The sequence below is a fragment of the Crotalus tigris genome, unplaced genomic scaffold (genome assembly GCF_016545835.1).
Source record: "Crotalus tigris isolate CLP2741 ecotype Arizona unplaced genomic scaffold, ASM1654583v1 scf7180000017568.12009008, whole genome shotgun sequence".
In the NCBI taxonomy this organism is placed as follows: Eukaryota; Metazoa; Chordata; class Lepidosauria; order Squamata; family Viperidae; genus Crotalus; species Crotalus tigris.
This window is the reverse complement of record NW_024096478.1, coordinates 11,768,927-11,789,017: the sequence shown is the minus strand read 5'-3', so window position 1 is coordinate 11,789,017 and position 20,091 is coordinate 11,768,927. Positions and strand designations below refer to the sequence as shown.

Below are 20,091 nucleotides of genomic sequence, written 5' to 3'. Positions count from 1 at the left end.
GATCTAGGAAAGAAATATAAACTATAGGGACCTCCCCATCTCTCACAATTCAAAAATGTCTTCTGTATTTCCTGTCTCATAAAAGCAGCAAATCTGTGTATGATTTGTTAGTCTAATTAGATTTCAATAAGCTTGTTCCTGAAGATACTTCATATGCAGGGATTACATGAATTGGCTTGTTTACTTCTTTTTGAAAACCTTAGCTGCACTGACTCATGTATCATACTCTCTATACCAGTGATGGCAAATCTTTTAGAGACCTAGTGCCCAAACTGCAACCCCAAACCACTTATGTATCACCGGGTGGGTGTGCCCCACTCGGGTGCTACAGTGGGCTTGGCAGACTGGGTGGGCATGCCTGGGGTGGGTGTGGCCACCTTCATGTTGCTTATGGGGAGGGACACCTGTGGGAGCCAGGCAGGGGGAGATCCAGGGGATCTGTTAGGTGGGATGGTGGGCTCCCTAATGGCTCCAGACTGGCTGGCCTTAGGCCAGTGATGGAGACCACGTGTGCTGGAGTGATGGTGTGTGCCCACAGCGCTCTGCGTGCTGTCTCTGGCACGCGTGCCATAGGTTTGCCATCACTGCTGTATGCTGATTTTTTAAAAAAAATGAAAACTAAAAATGCAGAACAGGTGAACTACGTGCTACAAAGTGTTCTCTCATTTATGTTTCCAGCAAGGATGTGTTACATATCCTTAACTCAGAATGATCTGAGTATGAAATGTCCATTTTTGATATTCTGAATGTTGTCCCAGATAGGCTCAGTATGTTGTTTCCATTGTTTCCTGTAACAATTTTAAATATTTCCTCCATTTTTGTTGGAACATCAATCTTTAAGCACATTTAAGAACTCAGTGTGCTTTTTACAGACCAATGGTAACCTGTTCCAACCTAGACATTGTGATGTATTGGCAATTACAATTCTCAATAATAATCATGATGGGGAGTTGAAAGAAATAAATGAATAGGATTTTTATTATGAGAGCAGTGTTCTGCATAGTTAAAGAATTTTAAAAATGCATTTATCAATAGCATTTTTTGGCTGTTCCAAATTTAATGGAATGAATGACATTTCAGTTTTGTGCACAGCTCTATGTTCTATTTTGTACAGAGCCATAAAGAACTCCACTCTTAAAAATGGTGACTAGTTGCAATGAAGTCAAGGTTATTTTATGCTAGTAAAATGGAATATATATGAAATGAGAGAAGTATATATATTAGGGGACTGGAGGCTAAAACATATAAGGAACGGTTGTTAGAATTGGGTATGTCTAGTTTAACAAAGAGAAGGACAAGGGGGGACATGATAGCAGTATTCCAATATCTCAGGGGCTGCCATAAAGAAGAGGGAATCAAGCTATTTTCCAAAGCACCTGAAGGCAGGACAAGAAGCAACGGGTGGAAACTAATCAAGGAGAGAAGCAACCTAGAACTAAGGAGAAACTTCCTGACAGTGAGAACAATTAATCAGTGGAACAGCTTGCCTCCAGAAGCAGTAAATGCTCCAACACTGGAAGTTTTTAAGAAGAGACTGGACAGCCATTTGTCCGAAATGGTGTAGGGTTTCCTGCCCGAGCAGGGGGTTGGACTAGATGACCTCCAAGGTCCCTTCCAACTTTACTACTATTATTATTATTATAAAAGCAGGAATCTGCTTTAGGAACTATAATTTTGTCTTCAAAACAAAATATATTTTTATCTTGCAAAACATTAATTGATCTGATTTAGTACATTTCTTATGGAAACTATGTCAACATTCCCATGATTTTTATTAACCATCTTCCACTCTAAATATATAGAAACTCCGTTTCAGATTTTAAACCTTACCCAAATATCATGCATTCATATATTTGTAGTCTAGCAGGGATATCAAGAGGGTTAACAATGGCAAAAACGACTAGTAACTGAAGCTCCTGCCCCCTTTTGCATATCTGGGTTTGATTGCCTAAGCAAGGTAAGAGACAACTTCAATCTAAAGGGAAACCAGTTTTGATCACACCATTTTCCCATTGTTGAGATGATATATAGATATATATATATATATATATATATATATATATATATTATATATATATATATATATATATATATATATATATATATATATATATATATATATATATCTCACAAATATTTCCATGATCTATATATATCACAAATATTTCCATGATCTGAGTCACCTAGAGCTTGGTAATTTAATGTCAAAACTTTTTATTGCCACCTAATTCTGTGAAGGAATCCTTGATTAATGACCACTCATTCAGCAACCAGTTTCAACAGCGGTTAACAGGTTTCAGTCAACCCAGCAACTTGTTTGGTTAGATGACTGATCTGCACCCTTGGCATCCGGCTTGCATTCACAATGACTGTAGCAGTCACGATTGTAATTTGCAGCATTCCTTGATAGTTTGCCACAGGCAAAGTCAATGGGGAAGCCAGCAGGGAAGACCAAGTTGTTTGGGTAAGTGCTCTCCACCTGTATAACCCGTCTCTCTGACCTTGTGCCACATCTCTGGCTACTCATCCACCTGTAGCAAGGATATATGTTCCACAACAAAAAAGTTAACTAGAGGGCAATATATCAGTTTGTTAATTTGGGAGATATAACCCCCCAAAAATTCTAAATGTTAGATAAATAAAAATTAAAATAAGCAAGAAAATGGTAAGAGAACACCTGTCTGACCTTGATGAATATAAATCATAGGGACCTGACGGATTACATCCCAGAGTTCTGAAGGAGCTGGCAGATGTTACCTTGGAACCATTGCACCACATCTTTCATAAATCTTGGAGCACGGAAACTACCAGAAGGTTGGAAAAGAGCTAATGTAGTTTCCATCTTCAAAAAAGAAAAAAAGAAAACCCAGACCCAGGAAACTACAGATCAGTCAGCCTAACATCAATACCTGGGAAGATACTGGAAAAAATAATCAAAAAACAGATCTGTGAGCATCTAGAAACAAAGTCATAACTAGTAGCCACACGGGTTTGTTAAAAACAGTATCATGCCAAAACAATCTTATTTCATTCTTTGACAAAGTGACTGAATTAGTAGACCAGTGAAATGCTGTGGACATGGTATATTTAGACTTCAGCAAGGCATTCAACAAAGACCACAACCTACTTCTAGGCAAGGTAGAAAAATGTGGGATAGACAGCATCACCACCAGGTGGATTTGTAACGGGCTGACAAATTACTCAAAGAGTAGTCCTTACACCTACATGGAGGGAGATAAGTATTCTTCAATATCTTTCTTAATGACTTAGATGAGGGAATAGAAGGGGAACTCATCAAATTTGCAGATGACACTAAGTTGGAAGGAATAGTCAACACCCCAGAAGACAAGCTCCGGATCCAAAAAGATCTTGACAGACTTGAACAATGGACCCTATCCAACATGAAATTTAATGTGGAGAAAGAGGTTTTTCATCTGGGCAGGAAAAAACGAAAGATTAAATGAAACCTGGCTCAAAAACAGTAACTGTGAGAGGGACTTTGGAGTCCTAGTGGACGATCTCTTAAACATGAGCCAGCAGTGTGTGGCAGCAGCCAAAAAAGCTAATACAATCCTTGGTTGTATAAACAGAGGCACAGAATCAAAATCACGTGAAGTATTAGTACTTTATAAAGCCATAGTAAGACCATACCTGGAATACTGCATCCAGTTTTGGTCACATTATAAAAAAGATGTTGAGACTTTGGGGAAAAAGTGCAAAGAAGAGCAACTAAAATGAATAAAGGCCTGGAGACTAAAACATACAAAGAACGGTTGCAGGATTTGAGTTTGGCTAGAAAAGGACTAGGAGGGACATGATAGCAGTATTCCATATTTGAGAGGTTGCCACAAAAAGGAGGGGGTCAATTTATTTACCAGAGCACCAGAGGGTAGGACAAGAAACAATGGATGGAAACTAATCAAGGAGAGAAGCAACTTGGAATTAAGGAGAAACTTCCAAGCAGTTTGAGGACAATTAACCAGTGGAACAACTTGCTTTCAGATGTTGTGGGTGCTTCATCACTGGAGGTTTTTAAGAAGAGACTGGACAGTCACTTGTCTGAAATGGTATAGGACAGTGGTTCTCAACCTGTGGGTCGGGACCCCATTTGGAGTCAAACGACCATTTCACGGGGGTCGCCAAACAATGCAGTCCACCATTTCCCCCCCCCTTTTCCTTAGCTGTGCTACTTCCTTTTATTCTACTGGCTTTTGAAAGCCAATAGAATAGACTCTCTTGAATAGAGTCTAATTCTATTGGCTTTCAAAAGCCAATAGGAATTGTCCAGACTGTCTCTGCCCTGCTGACCCCGCCAAAAGTCCCATTCTGCAAACGGTGTTGCACCAGTTGAGTAGTCCTCGACTTACGACCCGTTGGGGGTCGCGGCATTAAAAAGGTTGAGAATGACTGGTATAGGACCTCCTGCTTAAGCAGAAGGCTGGACTAGAAGACCTCCAAGGGTCCTTCCACCTGTATTCTGATTCTGAGATTCTGAGTTTAAAATCCAAACTAGCTAGTAAATTTAGCAGCAAGCAAAATGCTCTGAACCAGTTTCAACTTTAAAATAACCTGTTTTGAATTTTTAAAGATTCCATTTAAACCACTGTACAATTTGCATATTATGAGCTGTATTATGAATTAAATCAATTTAATTTTTTAGCTAGAAAGGTCAAAATACTTTTTTTTCTCCTTGCCATAGCATTCTTAGTTGGTCACTGCAAATCATTTCTGAATAGTACTCAATTGCAAGATTTAATCTCAAATTATTTGTGTTTTCATTAACTCTTAATCGGTGAAGAGACATTTTAAGGGCTGTCTAAAAAGTGCAAGAGTATCAAAACCAAGAAGCTGAGAGGAAAGAAGGCAGTGGTGTAGGAGAACCCATTCTTAGTCTAGTTCTCTTTCAAACAAAATCAAACAAATATGGTTTCTAGATTTTGGATACGTGTACAGTTTAATCTGCAAACAGAATTTTATAACAAATTTCATTTTCCATGTCTACTGTAAACCTTTATAGAAAACCCAGGGATAAAATGAATTTAAGTTGTGGAAGGCCTTAAATTATGTTACAGTAGAAAATACAGGAGGTAGAATGTAACTGAAAGGATTAATGCAATGTTAGAATCAAATCTAGAGCTCCTGTAAGCTACTAACACATGGCTTTAAAAACCTAATTTCAGTGTTTTCTAAGGACCCTAGAAAACGCAAACATAAATTTGCTATGAGAGCCCTTATATCATGCTTGATAAAGGGAGGTAGGATGTAAGAATCAGAAGGACACAAAACATGACACTTTATCTACAGCTCCTGTTTGCTTTACTGTTGACATTTTGACAACTTAGTCACCTTCTTCAGTTTCAGACTCCGATTCTGAAAGACAAACAAAGTATTTCAGCTTGAGTATGTTTTATGATATTCAGGGTTATCTAGCAATTAATAGTTTCATAACAGTAGGATTACTTGCCTTCCTCTGCATTTTTGAGCCATTCTACAAACTTTTTCATTTGATCCAGAAAGACACTCTTTCCTTTGGCAAGGTGTGCATCTTTATACCATTTCAGGATGGGTTCTTCACTGAGTACCTCAGCTGTGGAAAACAAAACAACAGGGCTGTCAGGCAACACATCCCACAAACAATGAAGGGAGGACTAGTGTCTTTGCCTGCTTTCTGGATCAGGCAAGACTTTTTCTACAGCAATCCAGCATGTGACTCCTTGAGAGGGGAAAAAAACAGGTCATTTTCTTCCAAGACCCTCTCCCCCCAAAGATACCCATTGCAAATTCTGCATTAAAATGAAGTTCAGGAGATTCTTTCATAAGAGTTGCTAAAACAAACCCCATGCAGTTAAAACAAAGCAAATTAAGTGATGTACTCTTAAAAATATAATGGCTTTATGAATCATCTGCAAAATATTCTTATAATTTCAACAGTAGCTTATGGTATCTGATGGAAAAGAATCTTAATCTAAATCAGGAGGGATTTCTTTTATTTTCTGCTGGGTCTACAAGAAGCTCCACTGGAATGAATTATAGTGAGTGTAGGCCTTTCTCCCCCACATTTAAACAGTGTTCTTCAAATCCAATTACTTTATTTTCTCCAGTCCTCATAAAGTAGCTTTAGTTGCCTCACAGTTTTCTCCTTCAAAATACCTCTGAGTGTCATTTTGCACACTGCAAATCATTCCAAACATTCAGAAAGGTACCATTAGTCCAAAGTCATTCAATCATTGCATAGCAGAGTGCAAAACCTGACATCCTGGGCATGGAATAGTTAAGTATCTTTAAAATGTTTTAGTTTTCTCACCAAATGTTGCATTCTGGATTTCTAAAGCTGTTTCATTTCTGGAAATAAAATGGTTTTGTCTTGCTCCATGCACAGTCCAAGCAGCCCATTTCTGAGCCATTAATTTGAATTCTGATCTCCCATCAATTCCACCTACTCTTTGTGTTAACTATCCCCAATTAACTTCTCTAATGAAGCAAATTGAATACTTAATATAATGATTCTGATTTTTGTACTCTATTATGGTGATTCTATGACCAATTTAAATTTCTCCTAAGCTTTTATCACCAGCAAATTGTTTTTACTGGATGTTTATAATTATATTAAGGATACGTATGTTACATTTCTGTTATTTCATTTTAATTTTTTGTAAAAAAAAAATCAAGATTTTTCATTAAAATCAAGAATAATTCACCAGGTGTTTACAATGTTCCCCCATTTTGCTTCTGTAGAAAATGCAATTAATTTCACTAAGGAAACAAAACTGCTATCTTTTACATCTTCCATCCCCAAAGATTGGTAAACCTTTATTTAGGTTTAACAAACTAAAGACAAAAGAGTCCACCCCCTCTCTCCCAAACAGCTCCTTCTGAAAATTCTAATTCCAAACGCTTCTAAATGATCATACCCTTAAAAGCCCATCCCAGTTGATGCACAATACTGCCAGGATATATTTATCTACAGCAGGGGTTCTCAACCTTGGTAACTTTAAGACTTGTGGACTTCAATTCCCAGAATTCCTCAGCCAGCTTTGGGAATTGAAGTCCATAAGTCTTAAAGTTGCCACGGTTGAGAACCCCTGATCTACAGGCATGCCTTGGCTAACATCCATTCCTTTAGTGACTGTTCAAACCTATGGTAGTTCTGAAACAATGGATTTATGACTGGCCCTCCAGATTCCAGCCATCGCAGCATCCCGTCATGTGATTGCAATCTAAATGCTTAGCTCACAATCACAGTGTTGCAGCAAGCTGTGCTTCTCACAAGCAATGGGGAAGCTAGCAGGGAAGATCAAAAATCACCCCTGTAAGTTGCTCCCATCATCTTGTCCCTCAAGAAAATTGCTACAGAGATCCTATACTCAATATAACCCTGCTGCCTTCAGAAAACTGGCATCTGTGTAACTCCCGGGGCATTTTACCTGGGATTCCCACCATTTCCCACTTAAGACCCATATATCCTGGGATTAAGATGGTAACCAGGACTGTCAGTATTGCTGCCGCTAAGTAATGCAGTCATGTGACATCATGCTTTGTAAACAGAATGCTTTCCGACAGCAATCCCAGTCCTATCGTAATCGTACCTTGAGGACTATTTGTATTCTTAAAAATTCTTTCAAAGCCAGCAGTACATCAGAAAAAACGTATGTAAAGGGGCTCAGAAATGTATCCATCAATATAACCCCAAAGCTTGAACAGAACAGGACTCAACTGGGGTAGTGGGAAAGAAATAAAGTTCAAAATGGACTGAATCCAATTAAGTTTTATGGAGGAAAAAAAATTCTCAGTACACTCTACAGTAGGAGGCGCCTCCATTTTAAACCTTGCTCATGTCACTTGAAAGTGAGCTTCTATTAAGGAACTGGAAAGAATGTGAGAATGCAGGCTTTCTCAATCTTGTTTTAAACTGGAAAGAGGACCAGAAAGACCAAAAGCATAGTGGGAGGGGGGGTGTATTTTGCATCAGATTAACCCTTTCAGATTAATTGTAAAAGAAAGCGGGGACTTTAATTAATCTGGCAAGTGAGAATGGAACCTTTCATCAGCATCTAGATCAGAGGTCCCCAACCTTTTGGGCACCAGGGACCGGTTATGTGGAGAGAGGTTTTTCTGCAGACCGGAGGGGGCGTGGTTTTGTGTGCTGCCTGCATCCCGCGGATGGGGCTTTGTTTATGCGGCCCGGTTGCTGGCATGCGGCTGCCCAGTACTGGTCCACAGACCAGGGGTTGGGAACCCCTGATCTAGAGGGTCACAAGTTCACTACCTTTGTTTTATAAGATGCACTATAAAAATAGCCTATTTGTGAGTATAACCCAGGATGCCCCCCCTTCTACAAACAGAAGGATTTCTTTCAGAGGCACTTGCTGCATCAAGAGGAAAGCCTAGTGTCATTCTCTTCTTCTGAAGTCCCCCCCCCCCAAAAGGATTTCTGACCTCATGGAACAGTTTTTAGGAAAAAGGAGAAATAAAAAAACTGTGCTCTTTTTGCAACAGAAGTCTTAGGAGTGAAGATCTGCTCCCAGGAATTCTGGATTCATTCAGAATGAATATATATATTCTTTGGACATTGGACAGCGTGTGTGTGTGTGTGTGTGTGTGCACGTGTAAGAATGCCAGGCCACATGCTGATTACAGGCATTCTTTGAACATTGGACAATTGTGGGGAAGTGCTCTAAGGAAAAGTCACTTTCACAGAATTTTATTATTTATTTCACAGAGTCCCTGACTGAGTTTTGTTCCATGCAATAACTCTTAGCACAAACCATTAATCTCTAGAGAAAACAGAAATAATTGATAATTATCTTGCAATAAAAGATGCGGTACTGCTTATGAATTATTTAATGTCTACAGCTTTCCACAAACTTAAAAGATTTTACTGGAATAAAAGGCTCCAAATGTATTCCTGAATATAGACCTGGTTGATTAACACCAGAAACCGAGATTATACACTGACTTCTTTTGCTTTGAAAAGAGACTGATTTGTTATATATTACCTTTGTAGAAGAGCACCACTATTTTCGGGAAGGCTTTCATGAAATGGATGTTGTCGTAACAGTACTCTTGAATCTTTAGCAACAGAGTCAGTTCAGACTGACCTTGGGTTGTAAAGGCAGCAAGAAGAGGGCTGTATTGCTGAGAAGATAGGAGAGGCTTTGTCATAAATAATTTCCTAACTTGCATTTAAACATTTGCTTCATCTTAGCCATGGAGAATAGAGTTATTAAAAAACTAACATTTGCTTAAGTTGCTTTTTCTAATTCTTATAAAGAAAAAAATAATATTGTCAAGAAACACAGGGTATTTTAGAATCTTTGGAGTAGTTTCTTAATACCGTTAAGCCTACTTTTTTAAAAACAAGATTACTCTGAAAAAAAAAGTACTTCAGGAAAACCTCAGACAAAACATTCTGGAAAAGATAGATAAATGGATGATAGATATCTGCAACAGACTGAAAAAATATTTAAAAGCTAATCCTATAAATGAGCTTATACCTTCAAGTGCTTGATGGCTTGTTCTGCGACAAGTTCCTCTTTTTTGTTCCATTCCACAGTGCTCATTACACTAGACCAGATGATGCCAATTACGGTCTGCTCTGATATGTTGTTTTTCTTCATTTCTTCCTTCACATATGGTATGATCTAGGCAACCAGATTTGCACATTAGTCTTGTCCAGATATTTCTCTGGATATAAACAGGACTTTAACCAAATCTATGTATGAATCCAAATCAAGCAAGGTCTTGAACATCACTATACTCAAGTCCAAGTAAATCTGAATATAGCTTCCCCTTTGATCTGCCACCTGAAAGTATGAAAATGGGACAGAGGAATCTGACAATGTTTTGACCTTACATTGGTTTACCATACAAATATTGAAATGGCGGGCTTCTCATTATTCTTTATTCAAATTTAACTGTGTCAGAATAACAATTTTATTTAACAAACATATACAAACATTAGCAAATTTAGCAGTATGATCAATGTAGAAAACACCACTTATAACCTATTTTGAATTGCTATTGAACATCACAGTGAAATATCAGACTCAAGACTGAAAAGAGTGTTCTTTTTTCCTGAAACAAATTTTCTCTGCGCTGCTCAAGGCACGTTAACAGTAGGGAATAATTGTTAGATGTTGAAAGAAAGTTATTAGTCAAATGGCTTCCCTCCATTACCATAAAAGAATTGTTAAAACTGAACACCTCAAGAGTGGACAGCAATCATAGGCATACCGTTAACAATAGCCAAAAGAGCAGTGGAATGCTTTGGATTTGATTCCAAAAAATTGCTTTTAACTGCTAAACAAGGCAGTTGCTAAGTGAGTTACATCCCATTTTACAACCTTTTTTTGCCACAATTGTTAAATGAATCATTGCAGCCGTTAAGTGAATCATGCAGTTGTTAAGCGAATCCAGTTTCTCCCATTGGCTTTGCTTATTGGAAGCTGGTTAGGAAAGTTACAATTGTGATCTCATGACCCAGGGTACTGCAACCGTCATAAACACATGCCTGAATTTGGATCATGTGATCATGGGAATGCTACAACGGTCGTGTGAAAACCAGTCAAGTCACTTTTTTCAGCACTGTTGTAACTTTGAACGGCCACTAAATGAATAGTTAAGGACACTTGTACAATTATGCATAATATCATGCATACAAATAGTTATGAATTACTCTTTTAAGTTTCTAAAGTAAATGTTTGCAGAAGTAATATACTGATAGTGATCTTAAAAGGTATAAATCCCCTGGAGCTGTCCTCACATGCCTGTGACTATATCCATCCAGTTTTCTGAAAGCAGTTTGCCATTACCTTCTTTCAGGATATGTGTTCAATTCTTTCAGAGTATATGTTCAATTTCTCAGTCTAATTAATAGCCCCAAGATTTCTAGGTAGATCTTTGTCCAAAAACTAACCAAATCTCATACCAGTTACCGTATTTTCCGACGTATAAGGCGACCCGGCGTATAAGACGACCCCCGACTTCGGTGCCGAGTCGCATGCCTAGAAAGTCGACTTATACGCTGGAAATTACCGTTATTTCCGGCGTATAAGACGACTCGGCGTATAAGACGACTTCGGCGCCGATTTCAATGCTTTCAAAAGTCGTCTTATACGCCTGAAAGTACGGTAGCTTCTGAGATCACAGTCAATATAGCTAGGTTTTTCTTAGCACTTTTCAATAAAGCACTATGTTTTACACTGAAGAAAAATAAAATATTTGATGACTCTTAAGAATTTAACTTACCAAAATTATTATTGTGCTATTATATCTAATGTGTACTATTAGGGACTCAGTTAAAAAGGCTATTTCCATAATTCTGGTATTCCATTAAGATCTTACAGAATTCATCTATGTTTGCGTGCTAACCATACTTACATCCTTGAAGGGATCCCCTCGTGACATCTGCTCTTGAAGCTCTTTTTGTAATTCTTTACGAGCCCCGATGCATTGCTGGTTCCGAACATATTCAGAAAGTTCCTTCAATCCTGCCTCAGTGAAGTATTTTGTAAAATGTTCAAGACTTTGCTTGTTGGCTGGAAAAAGTTCCTAAAACACATATTTTTTGCAAATATTAAGGCACTATATATGCAAGTGCTTGGCACAAAGATTCATCCTTGTTTAATGCATGGAAATATTCAAAATAACATTAATTTTCCTGCTTTCCTATTTTCATGTAGATATGAGAAGTTTCATCTTACTTTCTATTACATTTTCCTATCAGGTTCCCTTGAGGACTATGTCAAAAATTGTACCAAATGTACAATTGTACCAATGTACCAAAGTGCCAAAACCAGAGTGAACTGTAAAGAAGACACCAAATTCAGATTTTTTTAAAAAAATTAAATATGCAATAGTGAATCAAACTATCAGATGTTCTTCAGGCATGAATCTACGAATACCAGACAATCATTGAGTAGTGGAAAGGGAATCTGGGTCCTCCTACAAGTTAAAAAACAATGTTCTATTCCCTGCCTGAGTAACAGATGTTTCATTTTGACTATAAAACCCTATCCACTTACCATCAGCCTATTATCCATATTGACTTTACGAAGGCTAGCAGCAACTGCATTGATATCTTTTTCATTTATCCATGATTTGAACAATTTTACTGCAAAGGCTGCTGAAACACCTGCATAGAAAATCACACAATTAGTTTTTAAGACTTCACAGTGGGAATGGGTATCATCCTTTCCTCCTACAGGCTTTCCACGTTTTATCTAGCCAACAATACATTTAGATCATGGAACTCCTTCATACACTATCACTTACAATAGACTTTCCAAGAGGAAAGTGTCAAAGTGAGTCTCAATAATGTTAACATCAGGATTATACCAAGCAATATTTTCAAGTTTTTGCTGCCCTATTACTGAAACACATGCTCACTGCAGTAGCTGAGGTTCTTAAAATCATTAGAAAAGTATGATTTATTTTATTTTTCACATTTTTGAACTGCCCATCTCCCTTAGAGAGGGGTTTGACAATTACCTAATACTATGTAACACAATGGAACTCAACACATTTCTATGATGACAAAGCAAATACAATGCTCCTTGGCCTCAAATGCTGTTTAATATTATTTTTATTTTGCCCTTGTCAGATTTCTGTAGCTTATGTTTCAACTTTAGAAGCAATTTTAGTTTTAAACCAAATACATAACGTCCCCAAACACACAGGTAATCCTTGATTTATAACTGTAACAAAGATTACCCATTTATGATCATAAGTCATGATGGCTGTAAAGCAGATCATCATTTGGTTACCTCAATTTTACTTTTTTGTGGTATTCACTAAGCAAATCACTTTAAGTGAATCCGCAGTTGAGAAAGTAAGCCCATTGTTTGCTTTAGATTTTTTCCAAAAACTGGAAATGCTGCTTTTCCACAAAAATATCATAAATTTGGTCACATGACCATGGGACAATGCAAATGGCCATAAATGTGGGCCAGTTGTTGAATGCCTGAAATGTGGTCATTTCAGTGGGGGGATAATCCATCAGAACCAGTCATAAGTATCTTTGGAGGGGTACATCAGCACTTTGAATGGTAGCTAAGCGACTGGTCATAAGACAAGGACTGCCTCCACTATGAAACAGCAGTTAAGTGAGGAAGTTGGTTCTTCTATGAAAGAAGCCATATCAGAGGCAAGATTTCTGTAATTACCTTCTTTAACAAGATTCTCATTATACAGGCTGTTGAGAATTGATGCATTAAGGTTCCCGTTGGCCAGAAGAATACCCGTCAGCATGGCCAGTTTGTTCCGCTCAGACTCTGAAAAACCTTTCAAGAAGAGCAGCAACTACAAGAGGAAATACAGTAACAAACATTTTGAAATAAATGAAATACTGAAGCCGTACTACAGCATTATAAAGGATTTTATATGACAGTGATCAAAAGACCATCACTTTTCCACGTTACACTGCTTAAGACATTTGTAATTACTTTCCTCTCTCAATGTGTATACACATGCATACGTGGCAACCAGAAAATAAAACCGTTATAAAGTGGATGAAACTTTTTCCCCCTTTTCCCCCAGCTTGAAAATGACTAGCAGAAGCAGACAGTCTAATGCTCCTTGTTTACTTACATATAATAAAATCCATTTCTGGGCAAGATAAGATAAAATCTAGTTTTCACTGAGTACCTTTTTAACTTCATCCTCAAAGCCTTTTTCCAGGTATTTGTATCGCCTGATCAACTTGTTAAAGACCTGTAAAATAGGTAAGAGAGCCAGTTTGGTGTAGTGGTTAAAGCAACAGGCTAGAAATCAGGAGAGTGTGAGTTCTAGTTTTGCCTTAGGTAAGAAAACTGATTGGATGACTTTGGGCTAGTCACTCTCTCAGCTCAACCTGCCTCACAGGGTTGCTCGGGTGGGGAAAACAGGAGAAGAAAGGAGTGTGCTCATTGCCTTGAGTTAGTTAATTATAACAATAATAAAGGTGAGATAAAAATAAATGAAAATGATCAGGCTTAAGAAATAAAATGCTCAATTACCAATCATTCACATAGTTTTATTATACTAATGTATTATACTACAGAAAGACAGGATCAAGGAAAATAATGCAAGAAAACACGCAAACCTGAGCAAATGCTTGCATTGTTTCTAGGTCTTCTTGTGCAGCAAATACACAGACGTCTGTGTGCATCATGTCATCTGCCAGGGTACCACCGGGGGCTGTTAAAAATTGATTATTTCAATTATAAGAAAAATAACTGTAAGAGAAGTTGTTCTGGTTTACCAGATCATCTTTGTTGAAACAGTCAAACTTCAAATAATACATAATATACTGGATTTGCTGCAAATGAAATTAAATTTTCTAGGATTGGGTAGGCCAGTGGTGGTGAAACTATGGCACGGGTGCCAGAGGTGGCACTCAGAGCCCTCTCTGTGGACACACGTGCCGTTGTCCCAGCCTTGCCTCCCCCTGCGACTCCCTCATCAACAGCCCCCCTGGAGGAGAGTTGCCCCTGAGCGTGGCCCACACAGAGCAGCGCAGCCAAGGACATGGCAGCCAGGCAGCATAGTCAAAGACTCTGCCCTCATGCCCCATCGTGCAGAGTTGATGCTGCGGGGCGCAGGCAGAAGGCGTGGCCACCATGGTGCTGCTGGGCTGCCCGAGCAATCTGCGGCGGGCCCTGGAGGTGGTGAGTGGCCCTGTGGGCAGGCGGGGTGGGGGCGGAGTAGGGGCGGGGCCAATTTTTGGGCACTCGGTCTCTAAAAGGTTCGCCATCACTGGGGTAAGCAAATGAACCTGATCCATATCTTACAGTATTTTTGAAGAATACCGAAAGCCAACTGACAGGTTTGTTCAGACCCAATTTGAGCCACGATTTTTCTTCCAACAGCTATCCTAAAATGATCACACTGCAGCATACATTGCCTCTATTTTATATTTTGCTTTGAATATTACTATCACTTTCAAGTTGTATATGTATACAAGCAATTCTGGGGGAAAAACCAATTAGAATTTTTCATAGTACATCCATGTGATCATAAACTGAGTAGTCAATAAAGATACTTGCTCTTTTTCCCCCCTCTACCCTACACTTTTATTTCTTCCCCTTTTCCTCCTCTATTTTACCTTTCATCTTTTATATTTTTGTATTTTATGCTTTGTTAAATTAATAAAAATTCTGATCAAAATAAAGATACTTGCCCAGCATTCCACCGGCCACCAGAATGTCAAAGAGTGTCTCTGCATAGCGGCGATAATCAAGTTTTGCTCCAGAAGCATCAAGGAATTTTGCTACTGCTTCCAAATCACTGCCAGTTTCATTTAAACCTTGAATAATGCAGTCCTGAAACTGAGTGGGGTCAAACCTCTCTTTTTCATCTGCAATAAAAAAAGAATACTGTAAATGTATTTGAAAAGAAAATCAAGGTAATTGGAATTATTCATTTCATGCTGAGAATCAGATAAGCCAAAAGGAAAGGTTCCCAGGGAAGCCACAACATCCTGACTTCAATGAGCGGTAGACCTGTGCTGTAAATCCAAAGCAACCATCTTTGAGTTTAAACAAACTCAAAAACACTGTGCAAATTGTGTTAATTCACCATGTGTCAGAAATCAACACAATTTTCGGTAGACAAGAGATAGCTTCCCTAATTCAATATGGGCTCACAAATTCAATTCACGAGTCTCTTTCACTCAGGTCCATATTTCTTTTAACTATGATCAAAATCAGGGTTGTTCACTTGTTCCAGAGCCCAAGCTCTCTCTCTTTCTCTCTTATCATATATGATAAAATTAATAAAATTAAGTATTATATGCTTTATTACTATAGTTAGCCTTCGACTTACAGGCATTCGTTTAGTAAGCATTCGAAGTCTGAAAAGTGCTGAAAAAAGTGACATGATCAGTTTACACACTTAGGACTGTTGCAGCATCCCCGTGGTCAAAATTCAGGCACTTGGCAACTGGCATGTATTTATGATAGTTGCACTGTCCCAGGCTCATATGATCACCATCTGTGACCTTCCCAACCAGCTTCCAACAAGCAAAGTCCATGGAGGAAGCCAGATTTGCTTAACAACTGCATGATTCACTTAACAACTGGGGTGATTCATGTATCTGTGGCAAAAAAGGTTGTAAAATGGGGTGCAACTCATTTAACTGCCTTGCATAGCAACAGAAATTTGGGGCTCCATTGTGGTCATAAATCAAGGACTATCTGTACCTGCAGCATAAAATGAAACAAATACAGTATGGCCCTGGTTAAACCTTTCCTCAGATTGCCCAATCATTCTATTTATTAGCAATCAACTTTTTTGAAGAAATGAAAATGCACATTTCCTCAAATATTGATTCCATTAACTCAACAGTCTTGTGTGAATTTAATACATGAAATACAATTGTCAGACTGAAGACTGATTAAATATCAGTGACTAGGAATAGGAAGCAGGACCCAATTCATGACTTTTAAGATTTTAGATGGAATATATTGATAATTATTTCAATCATTAGTAATACAGAAAAAAACAGATGTTGATCCTACATAAATATGTTTTCAATAGGTCTAACAGAATGGAAAGATAAATGGACAAACATTCAAAAAGATTCACTAATAAAACCATCAAAACTACATATAACAAATCAATCTTTACAGTGATATGGTAATTTGTAATTGATAAAAACTGATTAAACAGGCATATGAGTATGCTTACCTCTTTTCCTAGTTTTAAAACGCTGGCCTGATAGCGTTGGCTTTTGCTGCTTTTGATTATTCATAAAAGATACCCTGTGATAAGCAACAAATTGAAGATATTTTGATTAAGAAAATAATCCTTAAGGATTTAGAAAGATTTTGATCAAGACATTTACTACCTAAACACATCAGAATACATAGGTTTTCCCTGTTCCCAAAATTATCATGATTACAATGCCATTAAAAATGAGTCCTAAACCACATGTTTATATTTACAACTGGAATATTAATCAGATCAAGTTTGTTAACTGCAAACTACTGATTTACATAATACATAGTTACTAAGGTGGCAGGTTTATTATTGCATAACAAGTAAGAACAATCATCTGTAATTTTATCTCAAGTTAATAATTCCTATTGCATTTAAAGAGAACATTAGGAAGATCACATTTCTACTACAACTGAGGGGGGAAAGGCAACTTTTTTTTTTATAATGTGTTACTTTTCTGGAGACCTGCAATGTTCACAGCAAGAATTAAAAGTCATTCTTTGCATTGGTAGACTTCTGATTATGAAGAGTCTGTAAATATAACTTGAAAGCCAGCTTGCCTCCTATCTTGGAAGGCTTACTTGTAGCACAGTTCAGAACAGCTGTATCTTTTCTATTGTTATATTAAGGATATTAAGGCTTTATTGACAGAATATTCTAAGTATGCTTTTTAACTGCCCTGTCTTAAGACAACTTCCTCAAGTCTCCTTCACTGAGTCATCACCTAGGAAGATGTTTTAAAATTCACTTCTCTATTATAAACTGTTCTAGTTCAATCTGTTCTAATTAATTCTATTATTATAAATGTTATAAGTAGGAATAGGAACAAAAAGAATCAAGGCATTGTTGCCTTCTGTCACTGTTGCTGTACTAGTGAAGGGGGCTCTATCATCACTATGAGGACAGAAAACCTACCTAGTGATACCAGCACACAAATGTTATGACTTGTGTAATTGCAACAGGAAAATGTTGCTATTTTTCTTGTGAAGACCAGTAGGAGCATTTGCTCAGTGGATTATGGGATTATCTGTACCTCCCTGATTAAATATAGCAATTTTGAAATAAGTTCCCTTGCTGCCATTTTGTCAGTAAATCAAATTTTCCTTCTGTATAAGATATTTTTAGATTATAAAGCTGAAAGCAGGGAATAACGAATTTCTATCAATATGTAAATTGCTGTTTAAGGCTGATGGGCAATGAATAAATTGTTAAGCCAATTAATACTATAATGCAAGCTTTTCTTAACAGGTAACACTGTTCACACCCACTACAGTCAAAAAAATCATTGGTGACTCAACCTGATGGATGAATCAAACTTTATCCATCACGAATATACTTTACATGAAACTCCCTTCTCTCTTTTCAGATTACTTCTACCTACAGCTGTCCCAATTTCCAAGCTGTGACATAATTGGAGCAACTCTCAAAATCAAAACTGAAATCATGCTAGAAATTCAAATTCAGTAACACATGAACCAATAATTTAACAAATTTTACAAATTGAAGCCAGAACAATTATCTTTACTAAAGCCTCAAAATTATTTCAGGGATGAGTTTTACTTTAAAAAGAAAGGCTCTGTCTTTATGTGATTTTACCAGTGCTCTGTATCAATATAAAATAAGGACAAGCTGGATGTCAGTATTTAACTAAAACCAGTAATAGTAAGGCAGTTATTAATAACCTACAACAGTCTTTCAGAAACTAGTGCCCGTCATGTGTATTATGTCTATAATCCTGAATACAAATTCTGCAAAAACAATCTATATAAAAAGTAGCTAATTAGGAATGGAAAGACTGCAACACAGAATATCCTGTAAAAAGTATATCTCCTATGATCATCTACAAGTAAAAAAGGGAGCCTCAATTCAACTTACATTGTACACACACAGCTATATGCTAAATGTTCAACATTAATATGGGAGAGGAGATAATAACCACATGCAGCCAAAAATACAAAAAGAAACAAAAGAGCTCCACAACTTAGGGTGGACTTAAAATCACAAATTAGGATTCCTCAACAATGATGGGAAAAGGAAAGCAAAAAAAAAAAAAAAAAAAAAAAAAAAGGGTAGTGAAATTATCTGCCCCATTTCCATTATTCGTGGCAATGTTGGTTCCATAGGATGAATTTCAACATTTCTCCCATGCCTTCCTCTTGGCCTATAATAGGCATTGTATTTCTCCTTGAAATTGGAATGATGCTACATCATTGTAATCTTGAGAAAGCAAAATGATAGAACGGAGCAAAACCAGCATGATCACCCCTTCTACTTTAAAAATGGATAAAAACATTCCCATTCCCCCCCCCCAATATACGGGTATAAAATGTGCTGTGTGTGTGTGTGTGCATTTTAATACTTCATCCCAGTTTACTGAACATCCAGTAAAGAGTTTGGGAAACAAAGCCATTTCTTACAAGGCCCATTCTCAACTCTTTGGGGAAAATATTAAACGCAGTATTCGTCTTTCCCTGTCTTTTTTAAAGTCTATTATTAAAGAAAAAAATGTAATCATATACAGTTCGACCACTTAAAAAAAAAGAGTAATCTATTTAGAGGGCCACCTCTCATATATACACCCGGGGAAGAAAAGGCGGGTAATAATCGCGTGAACAGAGCGCAAATATTTATATTTCTCGCCTTCGCTGATCAAGTTACTACCAGGCTCCTCCTCCAGGTCCGCCCAGGGAGCCTCGGGAGCCCTGGCAATCTTCCTCCTCGCTACGTTTTTAGCCCGCACCACAAAAGAGCAGCACGGGCACACCGTGCGGCGCTTCTTCTTTTCCTTTTCTACCTAATGTAGCTGCTGCCTAGCGTAGAAGGGGAAAACACCTTTTCCCCTTCTCCCTCCTCCTCTCCTCTTCCATAGCGCCCCCTCGTTCTTTTCCTTCCTTCCCTTCCTTCTACCCACCGAGCCCTCCGGGCGGAGGCGGCCGCTGCTGCTGGAGGTGGAAGCGATGGCCGAGGGAAGGGGGAGGTCTCTTACAAGCGCCGCCACGGCTAGCTTAGAGTCCCGCGTGTTCCTCCCGGCCGCCGCCGCCGCCGCCGCCGCCACGGGTCTCTATCTCTCCCGCGACGGCGGCGGCGGCGTCACCAACCAACAGAGGCCGCCGCTTTGTTACCCGACAGGTCATGCCAGGCCGCGCCAGAGGACGTGGAGGGGGGGGGGGAAAGAGGGCCGACCGGCGCGGCCGTTACAACCCAGGCGCGTTCCGAAGCGCCCCACGCCCGCCTCCTCACCCCTTCTCGAGCCTCACCGACTTTTAAGGCAGGAAAGGAACGTCCACGGAGCACGAGCTTTACCAGCGACGCGAGGAGGACGGAGAGGTGGCTGAAGGCAGTAGAATCTTCAGTCTCCTCCCCCTCAACCTCTCGCGAGAAGCAGAGATGACGCGG

At 38.5% G+C, this 20,091-nt stretch overlaps 1 protein-coding gene across 4 annotated transcripts; it reads right to left on the bottom strand.

The window, feature by feature from the left end:
• Positions 1-4,931: 4,931 nt before the first annotated feature.
• BZW1 (basic leucine zipper and W2 domains 1) lies at positions 4,932-20,091 on the bottom strand. 4 transcript variants are annotated; one of them, XM_039353729.1, is made up of 12 exons: positions 19,953-20,091; positions 16,666-16,739; positions 15,158-15,334; positions 14,081-14,175; positions 13,645-13,710; positions 13,164-13,299; positions 12,024-12,133; positions 11,380-11,550; positions 9,495-9,641; positions 8,997-9,135; positions 5,465-5,587; positions 4,932-5,370 (listed from the first exon to the last, which is right to left on the bottom strand). In XM_039353729.1, exons 2-12 carry the CDS (start codon positions 16,727-16,729, stop codon positions 5,339-5,341), a joined length of 1,260 nt encoding a protein of 419 aa, XP_039209663.1. In that variant the 5' UTR covers positions 16,730-16,739; positions 19,953-20,091; the 3' UTR covers positions 4,932-5,338. The 4 variants fall into 4 exon arrangements, with proteins under 4 accessions (XP_039209663.1, XP_039209689.1, XP_039209671.1 ...); XM_039353737.1 differs by having other exon boundaries at positions 5,339-5,370; positions 19,936-20,071; XM_039353746.1 differs by having other exon boundaries at positions 5,339-5,370; positions 19,957-20,048.